A 20,532-nucleotide genomic window follows, 5' to 3' on the forward strand; every position below is an offset into this window, starting at 1 on the left:
CTCTACAATGCCATGAGAAAGGCATGTTGCACTTACTGAAATGAGTTCATCTACTACAGGCAGTCATTAAAGCCAAGTGGGGTTACTCTGCCACTGGCTGTACAATGTGAAGGGTTTTTACGCCACTACATACATATTCATCCTGAGCACAGCCCTCAGTCTAGGAATCTTGTTTCCAGGTTGACCGTGCACTGGACAATATATCAAATACATCTTTTAACACACACACACACACACACACAACAGTCGCTTTGCTTATGGGTCTTCAGTTTTGGCCCTCTGTATGTACACACATACAAGCAGACTGAGTATATGTTCCTGCCACCACCTCAAAGCATTTGTAATTATTGACATCAATAACCTAGAATGACATTTTTCACGCCCACCCACGAAACACACAAGACTACATTTAACCCCCTGGACCCCTTTCAGTACAGTTATTGCATTCCTAAAATAGACACAAAGTACATCTAATACACAAAACCCCTCTTAAAATGTGTACACCCTCAAGCAAAGTAAATATAATTTTAAAACGGACATCTTCAGACAAACTTTTTTTTTTTTTTTTTACAAACCCCAAGCAAAAGATACCCTTACCCCACTTCTAGCAAAATGTACATTTTAAAACTGAAACTATACAGTATAACTCTTTAAAAAAAAAAAAAAAAACTAGCAGTTCTTCATCCTCTCCTGACTGGACCCTTCATTACCTCCATCCTTTTACATACGAGCCAAAAACGAGAGGGGAGGGTGGAGAGTTCTGCACTGTGGGATCAGACCATGGTGCCCCTTCAGAAAGTACTCTAGTGTCCAGTATGGTTTGAAGGGAATAGTCTTTGTGTAGCTGCCCTTGACACTAGAGTCTACGATAAGTGACAGCAGGTCTCAGCCGCTCCGTGGCTCTCAGAGGTGACGTGGGCTAGGGTGGCCATTGTGGTACAACTTCTGCTTAATGTGCACCAGGTTCACACTTGAGTCCTCCAGTTTTCTCAGGTGCACCCGTCTACCCAGGTCTCTCAGGTTGCAAAAGCGATGAACCCATGACCAGGAAAACACATCTGGACATGGCAAAGGACAGAGAAGAAGGGTGGGGAAAACACACACAACAGTGAAGGTAGGACAACAGCAAATGTAGGACATAACAGCAAATGTGTGGTAAGTAATCTGGTGGGTGGGTCTGTTTTACAGATGTGTTTTTTGACACAACTCTTTTTGTGTGTGAGAATAGAGGTGTGATCCAAGTAGACCCATCTAATAGACTGAGCGGTGGAGTGCAGAAAAGAGAGAAGTGATTAAACAAATGAAGGGATGACATCCGATACCATGACAGACAACTTTGACTTTTCACAGGCGAACCAGGCAATGGGTGAGAACTAAATGAGGTGTAGTTGGAGAGAGCTGGACATTAAGATGCAAAAGAAATGCTGAATTTTAAGCACGGGAGAGGGATTCAAAATCTGTACAGAGAGTGGAGAAAAATCACAAGACACTGAAAAATTTAATTTGTCTACCCTAAGCTGAACTACAGTAGGGGGAACAAGTATTTGATACACTGACGATTTTGCAGGTTTTCCTACTTACAAAGCATGTAGAGGTCTGTAATTTTTATCATAGGTTCATTTCAACTGTGAGAAACAAAAATACTGAAAATCACATTGTATGATTTTTAAATAATTTATTTGCATTTTATTGCATGACAATTGTAGACCTGCACAGGGCTGGGATGGGCTACAGGACAATAGGCAAGCAGCTTGGTGAGAAGACAACAACTGTTGGCGCAATTATTAGAAAATGGAAGAAGTTCAAGATGACGGTCAATCTCCCTCGGTCTGGGGCTCCATGCAAGATCTCACCTTGTGTGGCATCAATGATCATGAGGAAGGTGAGGGATCAGCCCAGAACTACATGGCAGGACCTGGTCAATGATCTGAAGAGAGCTGGGACCACAGTCTCAAAGAAAACCATTAGTAACACACTACGCCGTCATGGATTAAAATCCTGCAGCGCACGCAAGGTCCCCCTGCTCAAGCCAGCGCATGTCCAGGCCCGTCTGAAGTTTGCCAATGACCATCTGGATGATCCAGAGGAGGAATGGGAGAAGGTCATGTGGTCTGATGAGACAAATAGAGCTTTTTGGTCTAAACTCCACTCGCCGTGTTTGAAGGAAGAAGGATGAGTACAACCCCAAGAACACCATCCTAACTGTGAAGCCTGGAGGTGGAAACATCATTCTTTGGGGATGCTTTTCTGCAAAGGGGACAGGACGACTGCACCGTATTGAGGGGAGGATGGATGGGGCAAGATTTTATATCGCAAGATTTTGGCCAACAACCTCCTTCCCTCAGTAAGAGCATTGAAGATGGGTCGTGACTGGGTCTTCCAGCATGACAACGACCTGAAACACACAGCCAGGGTAACTAAGGAGTTGCTCCGTAAGAACTATCTCTAGGTCCTGGAGTGGCCTAGCCAGTATCCAGACCTGAACCCAATAGAAAATCTTTGGAGGGAGCTGAAAGTCCATATTGCCCAGCGACAGCCCCGAAACCTGAAGGATCTGGAGAAGGTCTGTATGGAGGGGTGTGCAAGAATCCCTGCTGCAGTGTGCGCAAACCTGGTCAAGAACTACAGGAAAAGTATGATCTCTGTAATTTCAAACAAAGGTTTCTGTACCAAATATTATGTTCTGCTTTTCTGGTGTATCAAATACTTATGTCATGCAATAAAATGCAAATTAACTACTTAAAAATCATACAATGTGATTTTCTGGATTTTTGTTTTAGATTCCATCACTCACAGTTGAAGAGTACCTATGATAAAAATGACAGACTTCTACATGCTTTTTTAAGTGGGAAAACTTGCAAAATCGGCAGTGTATCAAATACTTGTTCTCCCCACTGTACATCCACTAGAATTACAACTGTGAATGTGTGTAGGGGACTACAGATTTATTTGAAAAGACATGGCACTAAATATTGTCAACCACTTCCAACACGACAAGCATCTCCAGGTTTGAATTACACAAATCCCAAAAAGGGACACAGAAATTTGAAGAGTGACTCTTCACATGAAAAACTGACTAGACTAAAAGGGAAGAATGTATGTTGGCTACATTGGTGGTGACAGTTTCATATAGAAATCTGAGGGGCGAAATACTCCGTCATATCTAAGCCTGATAAACGCTGACCCAAATTACATCTACAAAAATGAGAAACTGCAGCAAGCTGAAGAACGTGGTGATAAAGTGGGTCGAAGGCTGAGTCACACTTCTAAATGCCATTAAACCTTAGAAGGTTTCACACACTGGAGTGGTGGCTACACACAACACTGCAGTTTCCATCAAACAAAGCTAATTCAAAGAGGGTTAATATGTCCCTTCCCTCATAGACCATACTTTTTTATTCACCTTAGTTTTTTTTTTTTGTCAGACAGAGTTCCATATTGTTGGTATGATTGTTGCCCCTTTTTAAACCAGCTCCCTATACAGTGTCTATCATTCTCTCAGAGCATTGCTATGATTGTGGCCCCTGGGGGCCACTTGCCGACTCACCTGAGTGCTGATTGGCCCTCCAGGCCCTGAGAGCAGCATGTAGCACCCCATCCAGCCACATCAGCAGCCAGCTGAGGAAGAAGCCCACTAGCAAACCGAGCATCAGGTCCATCTCCTGCTTTGTCACGCCATCACTCACAAAGTAGTTATCTGTCGAGTCCACCAAAGACTGGTCCCCATCGTAAGGGATCACATAGTGCACATGTTGCCTGAAGGGAGAGGAGGAAAAGGAGAGCGAGGTCAGCAGAAGGAGAGAGCAGAGACAGGAGAGAGAGAGAGAGAGAGAGAGAGTGAGTGTGTGTGTGTGTGTGTGTGTGTGGTGGTGGGGGGGTACTGCTAAAGATACAGCTGAAGAGCCCAATTACAAAAAGATATTAGCACATTTTTCACATTAGCTTTTTTTTCTCGCTGGAATGAATTATCATGGGTTTAACTTTGGGTGTTGGTGCTTGTCTTTCATAAGTGATTATTCCTTTAGCTGTAACAAGATGAATGCACTAATTGTAAATTGCTCTGGACAACAGCATCTACTAAGTTACTGAAATTATTACACATTATTTTACTTACAGTTGTCAGTACGGAATTGATTAAAAACAGAAGTATAACGCTATATAGAGGTTAAAAATATATAATTTAGTTATTTATTACATTTGACTGGTCTTGTGAGAGGAGAATCCTTCTCACATAGAAATAGCTTTACAGTTGACTTGAGGATGTTTTATTTTGTCTGTAACATCACAGGTGATTTTAAATGTAATTGTATTCAGTTGAACCACTTAAATGTTATTTACTATTATTAAAATAGGGCCTACAAGAGAATTAAAGAATGTAGGCTACTCACAGCCTATTATTTGCACATTCAAGCCATTCTGAAAATATAATCCTGCTCCTTTAAGTTATTAATAAGCTTTTAATATTACTTGCAATTTCAAAGACAGCTTGAAATGTATTGCTTGGCGACACAAAATCCTTTTGCAAGGAGTCTGGAACTGAATTCACTCCCCAGAACCAAAAAACTAATACACAACTTAGGTTGATGGATTCCATCTAACAGTTCCTAGAAAACACTGGGTTGGACCAAACCCAGAAACCATCTGGGTAAGGCAATAGGATTTAGAAAATTCCTTATTGGATTTTAAACTTCACTCACTAATAACATTTTTACATCATCTGAACACCAGCAAGACAAGGAGTTTCAGTATGTAATATGTAGCAAATAAGTATCAAATATGTATCATTTCAGTTTCAGTTGTCAGGCAAGGAAATGGAGACCAAACATGGTTGATATTGTCAGATACAGTTAGGTCTGGAAATAATTGGACACTGACACAAGTTTTGTTATTTTGGCTGTTTCCCAAAATATATTTTAAAGTGACAGTTAAATAATGAATATGGGCTTCAAGTGCAGTCTCTCAGCTTTAATTTGAAGGTGTTCCCATCCACATTGGAGGAATGGTTTAGGAATTATAGCTCTTTAATATGTAGCACCCTCTTTTTCATGGGACCAAAAGTAATTGGACAATTGACTCAAAAGCTGTTTCATGAGTGTGGGCTATTCCTTCATTATTTCTTCATCAATTAAGCAGGTGAAAGGCCTGGAGTTGATTCCAGGGGTGGTATTCACATTTGGAAGCTGTTGCTGTGAACCTACATCAAGTGATCAAAGGAGCTCTCAATGCAAGTGTAACAGGCCATCCTTAGGCTGCAAATAAAAAAATAAACTAGGAACATTAGGAGTGGCCAAAACAGTTTGGTACATTCTGAGAAAAAAAAGAACGCACTTGTGATCTCTGCAACACAAATAGGCCTGTACGTCCACGGAAGACAACAGTGGTGAATGATCGTAGGATCCATTCCATGGTAAAGAAAAAACCCTTCACAACATCCAGCCAAGTGAAGAACACTCTCCAGGAGGTAGGCATATCATTATCCAAGTCTACCATAGGGAGAAGACGTCACAAGAGCAAATACAGAGGGTTCACCACAAGGTGCAAACCATTCATAAGCCTTAAGAATAGAAAGGCCAGATTAGACTTTGCCAAAAAACATCTAAAGAAGCCAGCCCAGTTCTGGAACAGCATTCATGGGACAGATGAAACTAAGATCAACGTGTACCAGAATGATGGGAAGAAAAAAGTATAGAGAAGGCTTGGAACGGCTCATGATCTGAAGCATACCACATCATCTGTAAAACAGTGTGATGGCATGGGCATGCATGGCTTCCAATGGCACTGGGTCACTAGTGTTTATTGATGATGTGACAGAAGACATAATCAGCCGGATTAATTCTGATGTATATAGGGATATATTGTCTGCTCAAATTATTCAGCAAAGTTGATTGGACAGCACTTCACTTTACAGATGGACAATGACCCAAAACTTACTGCGAAAGCATATTTAAGGCAAATAAGAGGAATATTCTGCAATGGTCAAGTCAATCACCTGATCTCAACCAGATTGAACATGCATTTCACTTGCTGAAGACAAAACCAAAGGCCGAAAGAACCACAAACAAACAACAACTGAAGATAGCTGCAATAAAGGCCTGGCAAAGCATCACAAAGGAAGAAACCCAACATTTGGTGATGTCCATGTGTTCCAGACTTCAAGCAGTCATTGCCTGCAAAGGGTTCTAGACAAAGTATTAAAAAATATCATTTGATTTACAATTGTGTTAATTTGTCCAATTACATTTAAACCCCTGAAATAAGGGGACTGTGTATGAAAATGGTTGCAATTCCTAAATGTTTCATATGATATTCTTGTTCAACCCTTTGAATTATAGCTGAAAGTCTGCACTTCAATTACAGAGCCATAATTATGAAAATTGTGTCAGTATCCAAATATTTCTGGACCTAACTGTATCAACAGCCAATAAGGTAACGCATGGAAGCTATGATCATATTTGATTGGTCATTAGCAATGCAATGTCATGTTGTATTTCGACACATTTCAGCAATTTTCCACATAGAACTTCTCAATAATATGATGTGTTGGTAGCAATAGGGAGACAAGACATCCCAATTTGCCCGGGATTGTCCTGGGTCCCGACAAATATCTGTGAAACACTAAAATGTTCTGTTTTTCGACATTCACTACCAAATTGTTTACACCACAATTAAAATAATAATAATACTGTAATGTTTCCACATACAAGTCGGAGCTAAACAAACAACTGTGTAGAACTGCTTAGCAAAGCAACAGTTCTCATCAAAGCTCAAGGGATTGTATACGTGCATTAACGTGCGGTACACTTAAGGGTCCTGGTTTCAGCCTAGGTAGCAAGGACCAGTTGACTAGAGTTTAAATGTCATAGTTATGGGTGTTGAAGGGGGAGCTGGTGACAAGTCTCTGTAGTAATATAAAAATTTTTGACAAGCTTCAAAGTGGAAAGCAGGTAGGACTGGCAGTATAGTTGGAAGGAGCTCCCACAAATATAGTCACAGTCAAAGTCTCAGAAATATAAATAGAGGTTCAGACAGCAGGCCCTCAGATTGACATATTGTTCCTGGTCAAAGAAATAGTATTCAAACCCGCCTAGACAGTAATCTGAGATCCCTAGATCGCTGGGAGTCTATCAATTTGGATGTAATGTTGGTGGAATTAATGAGATTGAATAATGTAGTGAGTAGATACAGTCAGATATTGACGAACTTGACCAGGATGAAAAAAATATGAAAATGTATCTACAAACCCGATTCCAAAGAAGGTGGGACACTGTACAATTGTGAATAAAAACAGAATGCAAAGATGTGGAAGTTTCAAATTTCAATAGTTTATTCAGAATACAACATAGATTACATATCAAATGTTTAAACTGAGAAAATGTATCACTTTAAGGGAAAAATAAGTTGATTTTAAATTTCATGGCATCAACACATCTCAAAAAAGTTGGGACAAGGTCATGTTTAACATTGTGTGGCATCCCCTCTTCTTTTTATAACAGACTGCAAACGTCTGGGGACTGAGGAGACAAGTTGCTCAAGATTAGGAATGTTGTCCCAATCTTGTCTAATACAGGCTTCTAGTTGCTCAACTGTCTTAGGTCTTCTTTGTCGCACCTTCCTCTTTATGATGCGCCAAATGTTTTCTCTGGGTGAAAGATCTGGACTGCAGGCTGGCCATTTCAGTGCCCGGATCCTTCTTCTATGCAGCCATGACATTGTAATTGATGCAGTATGTGGTCTGGCATTGTCATGTTGGAAAATGCAAGGTCTTCCCAGAAAGAGACAACGTCTGTATGGGAGCATATGTTGTTCTAGAACTTGGATATAACTGTCAGCATTGATGGTGCCTTTCCAGATGTGTAGGCTGCCCATGCCACACACACTCATGCATCCCCATACCATCAGAGATGCAGGCTTCTGAACTGAGCGCTGATAACAACTTGGGTTGTCCTTGTCCTTTTTAGTCCGGATGACATGGCATCCCAGTTTTCCAAAATGAACTTCAAATTTTGATTCGTCTTACCACAGAACACTTTTCCACTTTGCCACAGTCCATTTTAAATGATCCTTGGCCCAGAGAAAACGCATGCGCTTCTGGATCCTGTTTAGATACGGCTTCTTTGGATCCGATGGCGGGGCAGGAAGCTGGACAGACTCGGCAGGCCCAAGCGTACTGTAAGGGTCTGCTGGGAACGTCTGGCCGAGTCTCCTGTCAGAGAGATCTTTAACTCCCACAATGGCGGTGGAGAACATGGTCCACTCGGACTCAATATCTCCAGCCTCCCTCGGGATCCAGTCGAGCTTCGACTGGATCCCGAGGGAGGCTGGAGATATTGAGTCCGAGTGGACCATGTTCTCCACCGCCATTGTCGAAGCGGCCGTTCGGAGCTGTGGACGTAAGGTCTCCGGTGCCTGTCGAGGCGGCAATCCCCGAACTCGGTGGTGGACACCGGAAGTAAGGGATGCCGTCAAGCTGAAGAAGGAGTCCTATCAGGCCTGGTTGGCTTGTGGGACTCCTGAGGCAGCTGACGGGTACCGACAGGCCAAGCGGACTGCAGCCCGGGTGGTTGTGGAGGCAAAAACTCGGGCCTGGGAGGAGTTCGGTGAGGCCATGGAGAAGGACTATCGGCTGGCCTCGAAGAGATTCTGGCAAACCGTCCGGCGCCTCAGGAGAGGGAAACAGTGCCCTACCAACGCTGTTTACAGTAGAGGTGGGCAGCTGTTGACCTCAACTGGGGATGTCGTCGGGCGGTGGAAGGAGTACTTCGAGGATCTCCTCAATCCCGCCGTCACATCTTCCATTGAGGAAGCAGAGGATGAGGGCTCAGAGGTGGACTCGTCCATCACCCGGGCTGAAGTCACTGAGGTGGTCAAGAAACTCCTCGGTGGCAAGGCACCGGGGGTGGATGAGATCCGCCCTGAGTACCTCAAGTCTCTGGATGTTGTGGGGCTGTCTTGGTTGACACGCCTGTGCAACATCGCGTGGCGGTCGGGGACAGTGCCTTTGGGATGGCAGACCGGGGTGGTGGTCCCTCTTTTTAAGAAGGGGGACCGAAGGGTGTGTTCCAACTACAGGGGGATCACACTTCTCAGCCTCCCCGGGAAAGTCTATGCCAGGGTTCTGGAGAGGAGAATACGGCCGATAGTAGAACCTCAGATTCAGGAGGAACAGTCTGGTTTTCGTCCGGGCCGTGGAACACTGGACCAGCTCTATACCCTCTACGGGGTGTTGGAGGGTTCATGGGAGTTTGCCCAACCAATCCACATGTGTTTTGTGGATTTGGAGAAGGCATTCGACTGTGTCCCTCGCGGCATCCTGTGGAGAGTGCTTCGGGAATATGGGGTCCTGGGTCCCTTGCTAAGGGCTGTCAGGTCCCTGTACGACCGAAGCAGGAGCTTGGTCTGCATTGCCGGCAGTAAGTTAGACTTGTTCCCAGTGCATGTTGGACTCCGGCAGGGCTGCCCTTTGTCACCGGTTCTGTTCATAATTTTTATGGACAGAATTTCTAGGCGGAGCCAGGGGCCGGAGGGTGTCAGGTTTGGAGACCACACGATTTCGTCTCTGCTCTTTGCGGATGATGTTGTCGTGTTGGCCTCTTCAAACCAGGACCTTCAGCATGCGCTGGGACGGTTTGCAGCCGAGTGTGAAGCGGTGGGGATGAGAATCAGTACCTCCAAATCCGAGGCCATGGTCCTCAGTCGGAAAAGGGTGGCTTGCTCACTTCAGGTTGGTGGAGAGTGCCTGCCTCAAGTGGAGGAGTTTAAGTATCTAGGGGTCTTGTTCACGAGTGAGGGAAGGATGGAACGGGAGATTGACAGACGGATCGGTGCAGCTTCTGCAGTAATGCGGTCGATGTATCGGTCTGTCGTGGTGAAGAAAGAGCTGAGCCGCAAGGCGAAGCTCTCGATTTACCGGTCAATCTACATTCCTACTCTCACCTATGGTCATGAGCTTTGGGTCATGACCGAAAGGACAAGATCCCGGATACAGGCGGCCGAAATGAGCTTTCTCCGCAGGGTGGCTGGGCGTTCCCTTAGAGATAGGGTGAGAAGCTCGGTCACCCGGGAGGAGCTCAGAGTAGAGCCGCTGCTCCTCCACATCGAGAGGGGTCAGCTGAGGTGGCTTGGGCATCTGTTTCGGATGCCTCCGGAACGCCTTCCTGGGAAGGTGTTCCGGTCCCGTCCCACCGGGAGGAGACCCCGGGGAAGACCTAGGACACGCTGGAGGGACTATGTCTCCCGGCTGGCCTGGGAACGCCTCGGTGTCCCCCCGGAAGAGCTGGAGGAAGTGTCTGGGGAGAGGGAAGTCTGGGCATCCCTGCTTAGACTGCTGCCCCCGCGACCCGGCCCCGGATGAAGCGGAAGAAGATGTATGTATGTATGTATGTATGTATGTATATGAGATTTGTAAATTATTCAATTCCTTTTTTACTCACAATTTGTACAGTGTCCCAACTTTTTTGGAATCGGGTTTGTATTCAGTATCGTATTTCTCTGGATAAGACTGTTTGGTAAATGGCATGTAACTGATTTTATCACATAAGAGAAAGGTTCATCTACAGTGGCTCTCAAAAGTATTCACCCCCCAGGACTTCTTCACATTTTATTGTATTACACCATGAAATGAAAAATGGATTTAATTAGTTTTAATTTATTATGTTTTTGCTACTGATGAACAAAACCATCCATGATGTCAAAGTGAAAAATTCAATCTGCTCAAAATTGTATAACAAATACAAAACAGAAAATAATTAATTGAAGTATTCTCCCTCTTAGTCAATATGCCGTACAGGCACCTTTGGCAGCAATTAGTCATGAGTTTATTTAGACAAGTCTCAACAATCTGGACACAGATATGTTCGCACATTCTTCTTTGCAAAATGAGTCAAGCTCCGTCACGTTCCAGATCTCTGGCAGGCTTCAGCAAGTTTTCTTCTGGGATTTATCTGCATTTTGCTACATCAATTTTTCCCTGTATCTTTCCAGACCCTTACGCACAGATGTATCCCCATAGCATGAGGCTGCTGGCACCATACTTCACTGTAGGGATGATGTTCTCAGGATGATGTGTTAGGTTTGCGCCACACAAAGCGTTTAGCGTCGAGGCATAAAAGCTATATTTTGGTATCCTCTTACACTTGGACTCAGAATCTCTGACATGCCTTCTGTCCAATTCTAGCTGAGATTTTATTGTTGTTTTCTTTTTACCACCTCTCTCAAAAAAGCCACTTATGTGAAGCACCCAGGCTATTATTGCAGTATGTACAGTGTCTCCCAGGCTATTATTGCAGTATGTACAGTGTCTCCCAGCTCAGCCATGGAAAACTTTTTTACCTATAGAGTGGCCATAGGCCTCTTGGTGACCTCACTGACTAGTGTCCTTTCGTTCCGGATACTCAGTCTTTAAGGGGGCCCTATTCCAGACAAATTCACTATATACTATAAATAATGGAATTTACTGTGCTCCAGGGATATTCAGTGCCTTGGAAATGTTCTTATATCCTACCTGATTGATATTTCTAAAGACCTGTATTCCAGGATTTTCTTTGAATGTTCCTTGATCTTCATGGTGTAGTTTTGTTAGGAATTGTACAAACCAACTGTGACTTCAGACAGTTGATTGCACCACAGCTCATTCAGGTGTACCACAGCAAAGCGGGTGAATACTTATGCAATCAATTATGTTTTATTGCAATTATTTTGATCGTAATTAATTAAGAACCATTTGCAGATTTTATTATTCACTTTAACATTATGTACTTTTTTGTGTCGAATAAAACACCTAATCAAATCTCAGAATAAAATCAATTTTGATTTCAAGTGACAGCACAGTAAAATGTGGAGAAGTCCAATGGGGTGAATACTGTTCAAAGCCACTGTGTTCTATACAGTGCAGACATATAGGGCAAACTCTGTTGAATGTAATGTTTTGTATCTGTGGGGGCTGGCATTTGTTCTGCACAACAGTCCTGGAAGAGTGTGTGTGCGCAGCTAAGAGGGAACATTGCCTGCAATATATTTCAAACTAATTAATGTCTATGGTTTCACTTGCCAATGTCATCATATGAATGAATTCATCATATGATTGATGAATCAATGACCACTCTCTCCTTCAAAATATGTTTTTTATTAAATACCTTCTTTCCTCTAACATTTCTGAAGACGGATAGGCTACATACCATTATGGAACTAACCTTTTCAATTACATAATGGAGTAATAAATTCCACCATATAAAACAGCGTATCACATTATAGTAGGCTGTGCGTGGCTCTGTGTACTCCGTTGTAGTGCTGACCAGCTGAGCGGGTTGATACATGAATAGATGGATGGATGTTAGGTGGTCAGCCCCATCACTGAGAGAACAGCTGCATCTGGAAGGCAGCACAGGAAACGCATCACTAACAGCTGGCCTCTGCCACCCATGGGAGCTGGGTGTGGGAGGGATGCCTCCGCTACTGGTCTCCAGGCATCACTCCCAGTAGAGAAAGGCCACAGCAGCAACACAGATAGTGTTGAGGTGGACAGAAAGGTGCAAGGGAGAGAGTTACGTGCCCGTTAAAAGGAGGATGTGGAGTACACCTACTAGTGAACCAAATGTCTAATCATCTGTCACACACCCAGGCCACTCACATCTCATACAGCAGCTCCCAGTAGGTCTGAGAAGGAATGAGCTGCTGGAACAATGTTGTTCAATGGAAAATCTTCTACCACCAGACGCCTGTGTGGCTTTCAGTAATATCAAACATTTTGAATGTATTTCAACTTCTAGTGAAGACACTGACATATAGAGTAGACTGAGACCAGTGGAAACTGTTGAAGGTGTTGATATCCATCATGAACAAGAGCAAATAGCTCAACGCAATTTATCAGCGTTTTCAAATAGTTCAACAGCTGAATTCCTTATTGACAGGAGCATATAGTTCAACAGCTGTTTCACATCTCATTACAGATCAAAGTGGTAGGAGACAGGCCACATGCGGATGTACATAATCTACGATGTTTATATTGTTTACCAGTTATCAAACCTCTGAGATATGAAAAGCAACAGAAGACTCAGCATTGTTTGTCTTATAATAACATGACATGCTGATCGACATCCGCCATAGTACACTATCTTCGGCGAAACCAAATTGTTTAACCATGATCTTGATATTGCATAACTTTAAAACCCCTTTTTTACCTTCCACAGTTGCAGTGGCAGACACGGTCCTCTCCTCGTAAATGTGGTAAGATATAGTTGTGAAAGCGGTCCAGTAGTGCGTTCATGTCCGTTAAACACGCTACAGCCTGAAAAGAACCACTGAAGTCAACTGGGACAGAACGATAAACAATCCCATTACACCATCTGTTGCCACACTTCTTCGGGAGATCATAAATGTCACACAAAAATTGTAATTCTAAAAATGCGTCTAGCGATTCCCCAAGAAATATTTTCCAGTGACCGATATGTTTGATGGTGTTGCATCTAGGCCTCGAAGATGCCTAGGTCCTTTGAAATATCCATTGGCAGTTATGAACCGATTAACCGAGTGTGGGAAATTAGGATAACGATGATCTTCTTACCATCACAACTGATGCCCCCCAAATCATAAAGATCATGGTGGTTATGCCTGTTTGCATCCAAACTTCCTAACAGCAGTTTCTTGCTCTCTCCTTAAAACTACCCAGTGGTACCTGAGCCAAAAACACTTGAAGACGCTCATGGACGCAGCCTCAATGTCCAACCACCCATCCTATCCTCGTCTAACCAAAATTCATTTATCCACGACATTAGGGGATGCGGACCAGTCTTGCGTTCGCTTCCCTTTAAAAAGCACAAGGTGAAGTGCACAAGCGAAGATGGACAAACTATAGAAGCTTGCAAGGAGGATGAGGCGTGGTGCGTTATAAAAGCTGTTGCCTTGAGTCAATTTTCGAAATATGGCTATCATGAGCCTACTCCAGCGCATGCATGGCAACACAGAAGATAGGTGGACGTGGTCGCGATCCATGCGTTGTTGAGATGCCCGCTACTGCACAGCGTTCCTGGTGTAGTCTCTTTACCTGGACGCATCAACACCGCTTTAGGCAGAAGATGTTATCGATTATTCTTCCTTTCCTCTAGCAGGTGTTTGTTTACTGTCAATATGTTTCATAGTCCGAGAGGATAGGCTTCTTTGGCGCAGCTGAAAGAGAACGAAGCTTTTCCCTGTGCATTCTAGATTCTCGTTGAGCCATTTATTATAGTCGTCTACATAGATGCAAATGACACTCTGTATACATTCCTGCCTAAGGTTTTTTAGCTATTAAATTTGAGCATCTGACAATTATAGCATGCTTCCACTTAACGAATACCCTACAAAAAACGGAAATGGATTGGCAAGGCTATTTGACAGTCGCTTTCTCTCTGCCCCCTTTCCTCTGTCTCTCATCTGCTCTCTATCTCTCTCTCTCTCTGACATTGCAGTTCAAACATGTATGCTGCACCATTCTGTTGGGCTGGGCTTCGTTTGTTACATCCCATTCACTTTATTGCCGACGTCTATCAGGTAAAAGCAGGCAAGAGGAAGATATATTGGGCTTGAGTGATTGGGACCCAGTGAATGCCCGCCTGTATCGGCAAAGGGTGAATAATAGACTGTCACAAATTAAAAGGCTTTTATTGGAACATGATGTGCGAAACATTTTAATAGCCTACTGGGTGCCTGCTATAATTTTGTTGCATATGTGGAACAAATCGGCAAGTCATAATACCAATATTAGCCTTTTCACGCATGTTGAGCTATCAATTTCAGACACATCAAAATGGTGCACCATTTTCAATGGTGCAATACAAATAAAGATACATATAGATGAAACCTAGAGAAGAGCCAGGCTCTATGGGGTGGAAAGGCCTCTTCTAGCTGTGCAGGGTGAAGAATGCATTAGGTCATGCAGCTGTAAAGCCTGCTTAGTTTTGTTTCTAGTTAAAGAGTCATTTCCATAATATTCAAATAATACAAGGTCTGGCCAAGACTGGAACAAGACTATGGATATGACTTTGTCAAAATCCTGAAGTAAACATATTTAATTGTATAGGATGGGCTATGTCCAATTTCCACAATGTTTTGTGCACCTGTCACCTGAAATCTAATGTTATAGAGTCAGGTTTGGCCTTATTAGACTGTTAGACTATTTAGAATTTGTTGAAGCCACTCTGGTCTTCTAGGCCTTTTGTAAGGTATTGCAAGGGCATGGTCATTTTTCAATATGTCAATATGACAAAACATGGAGGTTAGGATATGAGACCAGTTAAACCCAGCAAGGTCTCTGGGGATGTTCTTATTGCATTAGCCGTGAATCAGTCACCTTCAGCCCTCCCCTCCCCTAGTCTGACCAAAATGCACCTTCAATCGCACTGTGCTTTCTGAGATTATTTTCCATCCACATGCAACTCAAGGTGAACCAGGCTTCATCTGTATAATATAAGTGTATTCATCATCATTATTCATGCAAGTCCAGAGAGTTCAGGACATATTTGCTACCATTTGCTGACTGACTATAGAAAACAGATTCCAAGGATTTAAGATTAAACATTTTAATGTTGCCATGGACATGACCACCAGCAGATGGAAGAAAATGATGGATTTTCACTGCCACCTTAATGCTTTCATTGGAAAACAGAAACTTGACACAGGACATTTGTTAAATGCATGCAGAAGACACATTCTTGATGCATGAAATGCATTAAAGACCAGACAATGAATTAGGTGTTTTTTCTACAGATGTTTATTCTTTAAGTGGATTCATATGTACATACAGAAAATTCAGGCACACTGGACTGAGCTCTTATCTTGCAAATAATTACAATTTTTTCATTCTTTTCTGTTAACAAAAAAAAATAATGAATCAATGTATAATAATGGAAATGATAACCTTATGGTTGGTCATTATAAGCCACTATTTAGATTCACTTCTAATTGCCTACTGGTACACACTCATATTGCATTTACACAGGTAGTCCAAGTCTCGTCACTAATCATAATCAGACCAGAAAAATATCAGATGTGGTCAAAATATCAGTTAGAATTAGGCTGCCTGTGTAAACAGCCTCACATAGTCACACTGAACCACATTCATGCCTAGTCTCCACTGTATCCCAACCACACCTTACTACTCTCCACAAAGTAAAATGAGGAAATGTGACAAATCACACCAAATTAAAACATCTACCAACTCTTAAAAAGAAACTCAAATTAACGCTGCTCCGTAATCATTACTAGACTGGGGGGGAGGAACATTGCTCTTTAGATTTCGCAGAGAATCTGTTTGACTAAGGGGGGCATCTGTCTTTGTGGGGATACGTATCAGTGGTTTCAACATGGGACTGGGAGGATCTGGGGCCCACTTTGGCCTTGAGGAGAAAAAGCAAAAGGATGAGATAGCTCCCTAATTAAGGAGAGCACCATCCAAGTCTCCTCAGCCCTGACCAATACTGGTGTGTGTGTGTGTGTGTGTGTGTGTATATGAATGTGTGCATGTTGAAGTAGTCACTAAGAAATAAATGTAAGTGTGCATGAGTCTTTATAAACGTGCATGTTTGGTCAGGGGCGTATGACGTGGCAGATTTGCTTGCACAGGCATCAGTAGAAGCAGACAGTATGTAGGAAAGGCCTGTTGCTCTTGTCCTCAAATTCCTGCAGCAGTTCATCCATCTCATTTTCCATGTCATCTGTGTGCTGGATCTGTGACAAGGAGAGGGAATGGTCAGATATAAAAACACCTGCTACACTAGTAAAGACAAATACAACTGAAGTACCAGGTTAATAGAATGAGGCATACCACGAAGTTCTGCAACATTACTAACTCAACCCTATCAAAAGGTATGTCCTTGACATATCTTAGTCCCTAATCACAATGCATGCATCCTTACACACCCCTATATACCATGTGTCCTAGAACATAGACAAAAGACCAGGTAACATGGTGATGATAGTGTCCTAGAACAGAGAGACACCAGACCAGGTAACATGGTGACGGCAGCCCCTGATGGCCAGGCAGGTAGACACTCACACACTGACACAGCTCACAGATCAGAAAGGCTCCCAGTGTGGCCTCCTCATGGTTGTCCTGGATGTCCACGTTGATTACGTGAACCGGTGTGAAGGTCTCTTGCTCCCGAGAGCTCAGATCTGAGACAGAAGTGATCAACATGTAGATAGAGTTGCTGGATTAACACACACAAAAACAGTGCCCTCCATTATTTCTCACACACACACACACACACACACACACACACACACACACACACACACACAAAAACAGTGCCCTCCATTATTTCTATCCCCTTATCTCACCCTCCAGTACTTGGTCATAGACCCTCTCTTCACAGGTGATGACCAGGTCAAATTGCTCCTTACAGCTCTGAAAGCGCTCTGGTCGGGACTTGATACGCTTGTTTCGGTCCAGCATGTGTAGAATTCCATTCTGTGTGTATCTGGGATACTGAGGGTCAAGGAATACAGCAAGACAAGGGCAACACCTCTGAAGCAGTGCATTAAATGTATAGTTCCGCATCTAAATTATCTACTGGAAAAATTAACTATGAAACAATGCACAGGTTTAGCGTTGCACTTCAGCGTTTAGTGGATGCAGAATTGTATAGAAGCAAGCTGGTGTGCCTTAATACAAACTTTAGGATGCATAGCAAAATATTTGCCTTAACTAGGGCACTGTAGAGCCCAATAAGGAGCGTCAGTCATTGTCAACGTACACTAAAAAAATCCCATCGCCCTCTAGGGGCTAATAAGGAGCCAGTCAGTCATTGTACACTAAAAGCAACATCGCCCTCTAGAGGCCATACAACAAAAATGGTTAATTTGAGAAAAAAAACAACCAAGACTTACAGACTTTACCTGTGCAGTATTCCATACTTACCTTTATGATTTTATTTGAAATTGGGAAGCAATATGTATCATGTAGGCAAGAAACCAAGATGTAACTTATGTTTAGGAAATACTACGGAAACGACTTCCAACCCATCCCTGCACCGACAGGACGGGGCCAGGGAAGGGATGAGAGGGCTCTGATATTCCCTTCAAAAAGATGCAGTTAGCGAGCAATGTACTTGTTTTTGTAAACATCTCTTCACAACACCCAAACTAAAACACTAACAAGCGCATATTCTATGAGAACTGTCTCAAATAGCCTTAATCCCAATTCCATCCCTACCCCTTATCCTTAGTGCATAGGTTGGCACCTACAAAATGGTAATAGCACCTCTGCTTATGCCTGTCCAATATTCACAGATCACTCTTAGGAGTATATTTAAAGCTGAACCATGTGGGAGGGGTCCAGATTTGTTGAACAGCTATGTGTTTCCTGGTCCTGATATGCAGAGACAGGGATATGTTCCCTGGACCTTTTGTTTTCAGGAAACAGAAACAACCTACCTGGTCATAGATGTTTAATGACTACTGGTTTACATGAACCTGTTGAAAGTGAAATAACCCACCCCAAAAACATTTTTCAAATCAGATTTGTCAAAAGACCAGCTTGGGCAGCCTGGGTGAAAGTATGAGAAAAAGCCACCCAAGTAGTTGTGAAGAGTAAGCCTGAATAACACTACTTTATGACACCTACAACTTTTCATTGTCCACAATGGAGACGGCAACGGCATCTGACAGAGTCCACAGACCTAGCAACTGGCTAAAAGGACATTTCCTAGAAACATTACTCAGCATGCAGTCCCCTATTCATAGACTAAATGTCCTATCTCCGCATGGATATATTTTTCTGTCAAGATTAAGAGTATAACTCACTGTAGTATAGCATAGTTTAGGTAGGATGGAATTTAAATGTGTGCGTCGGTGCAAAAAGTGCAGGGGATACAGCTCCTTGTCCTTGCGGACTAGGTCGTTGTACATCTGCTCGTAAGTGGTTTTGAAGTCATACACATTGGGTTTGTCCGGTGCTGGACCAGGTAGTTTCACGTGGGACCCTGTTCCAAAAGAGCGTACATCAAAGCCTCGCTTGCTGTAGACAGAAAGAAGGGGAAGATATGGTTAAAGACAATTACAAAAAATAAAAATAGCATACAGACCATGGCAGGGGAAATTTGTGAATGTCAATAGTGAACCTAGCATGGGAGCCATATCACAGGAACCTTCCGCAACTCCATAATAGGCTCTCCTTACCTTTCTCTCCATTCACTGAGTTTCTGATGTGTTTTATTACTCAGTGAGATACATTTGTTTGTGGTAACCTGCTTAAACATTTTTGTCTGTGTTATGAACCTTTCAATAAATGTTTCTATGTAAATCCAAATATATGTAAAACTTCAACATCAGTTGTAGTACAGCTAAAACATTCCCATCATCCTTTTGCCTTTACAGGTAGAAAACTAGTCATTTTACAGTCTTGTTCTTGAATTTGTTCCATGACTTGTTCTAGCTTCTTCCAGCTAGAAAGCTATGTTGACGGCCACTGAACTAGAAATGTCCCATTTCCGGTAACGTATTGTCGCAAAGGAGAAAACCGCAATCGCCGTATGTGACACTAGTTAAGCTCTGTATTAAAAGAATACCCCTAAAATGAAATAGTTTGCCATTCGTACGAAAGTATCCATTCGTTTTATTAATAAATGCGTCGGCCCGTCGTTTGTCGCAAGCACATACTCTCGGCATAACGACCCCATTGTGTGAAGGGTGAGCGTCAGGTAAAACTACCAGGCCTCTGAAAACAAAGTTGGTGGCTCCGTGGCATGTCGTCGTAGTTCAGCTTTTCTTCCAGTAATGTTACCTGAGAATGTTGTGCGCTTCCATGCTGCGGTTCTGGTTGCTCGAGCACACAACCGCCACACGCAGCGGGTGGCTCGGCATTGCGAATGCTATTTTTCTGTACTAGCAATCCAGTGTTAAAAAGTATAGCACAAAATGTGTTTAAATGTCAATACAAATGTAACTCTAACAAAAAGACTACGGAAAACGTTATTGATATAGATCTAACTAACCAAATACAACAGGATATAAATGTGTCCCAAGTAATTTGACAATCTGTATATGTGTGTGTGTGTATGTGCAAGAGAGCCTGCTAAAATGGCGGCGGGGAGTTTTTAACCACGGCTTTACAGCTGATGTCACATGGGGGCAGGGCTTCTCGTCATTGCATTTGTTTCCTCCTGTGCATCTATGACGTAATCCAAACAACTAACTACCTTCTACAATGTCCTCTGATGACTATCCTAAAGTAATTGCACACATAGCCTAGGCATAGGCTATGGTGAATGTGAGATTATGGGCATGAAAACATAATGGAAGATCAACATCTTGGACTAAATAAATAAACTATAGCATGAGTCCATGCTATAGACATCAGTTTAATCAATGACTCTGTTCATGGATCAAAAGTGGACAGAAGCTAACATGATTGATAGATCAAATAATTTGTGGTAGAGTGGTAACACTTCCAGCTCCATGTCTCCCTGCCTGAGACCAGTGTTTAATAACTTTCTCTCTCTGATTCCCACTGTCATACTTGCCTTGCAAAATCTTCACAAATATGTAAAGATAATGAGCGTC

The 20,532-nt window shown here is 42.9% G+C and overlaps 2 protein-coding genes across 2 annotated transcripts; both read right to left on the minus strand.

The window, feature by feature from the left end:
* Positions 1-948: 948 nt before the first annotated feature.
* On the minus strand, positions 949-13,355 carry LOC105017108 (transmembrane protein 240). Its single transcript, XM_010881459.4, has 3 exons — positions 13,176-13,355; positions 3,548-3,756; positions 949-1,457 (listed from the first exon to the last, which is right to left on the minus strand). Exons 1-3 carry the CDS (start codon positions 13,259-13,261, stop codon positions 1,432-1,434), a joined length of 321 nt encoding a protein of 106 aa, XP_010879761.1. The 5' UTR covers positions 13,262-13,355; the 3' UTR covers positions 949-1,431.
* A 2,379-nt stretch (positions 13,356-15,734) lies between these two features.
* ssu72 (SSU72 homolog, RNA polymerase II CTD phosphatase) lies at positions 15,735-20,019 on the minus strand. Its single transcript, NM_001303688.1, is given in 5 exon segments — positions 15,735-16,698; positions 17,027-17,145; positions 17,311-17,450; positions 18,845-18,988; positions 19,754-20,019. Coding segments are annotated over 5 exon segments (585 nt in total). The 5' UTR covers positions 19,834-20,019; the 3' UTR covers positions 15,735-16,596.
* Between the last annotated feature and the right edge of the window lie 513 nt (positions 20,020-20,532).

The sequence above is a fragment of the Esox lucius genome, chromosome 17 (genome assembly GCF_011004845.1).
Source record: "Esox lucius isolate fEsoLuc1 chromosome 17, fEsoLuc1.pri, whole genome shotgun sequence".
Lineage (NCBI taxonomy): Eukaryota > Metazoa > Chordata > Actinopteri > Esociformes > Esocidae > Esox > Esox lucius.

Coding starts and splice junctions, on each gene's coding strand:
- LOC105017108 (XM_010881459.4), bottom strand. CDS start 13,261: ATGAACGCACTACTGGACCGCTTTCACAACTATATCTTACCACATTTA. Junction 3,757..13,175: donor TGCCACTGCAACTGTGGAAG/GTAAAAAAGGGG, acceptor CTCTCCCTTCAG/GCAACATGTGCACTATGTGA. Junction 1,458..3,547: donor GAGGGCCAATCAGCACTCAG/GTGAGTCGGCAA, acceptor CTCTCTGTACAG/ATTTTGAATCCCTCTCCCGT.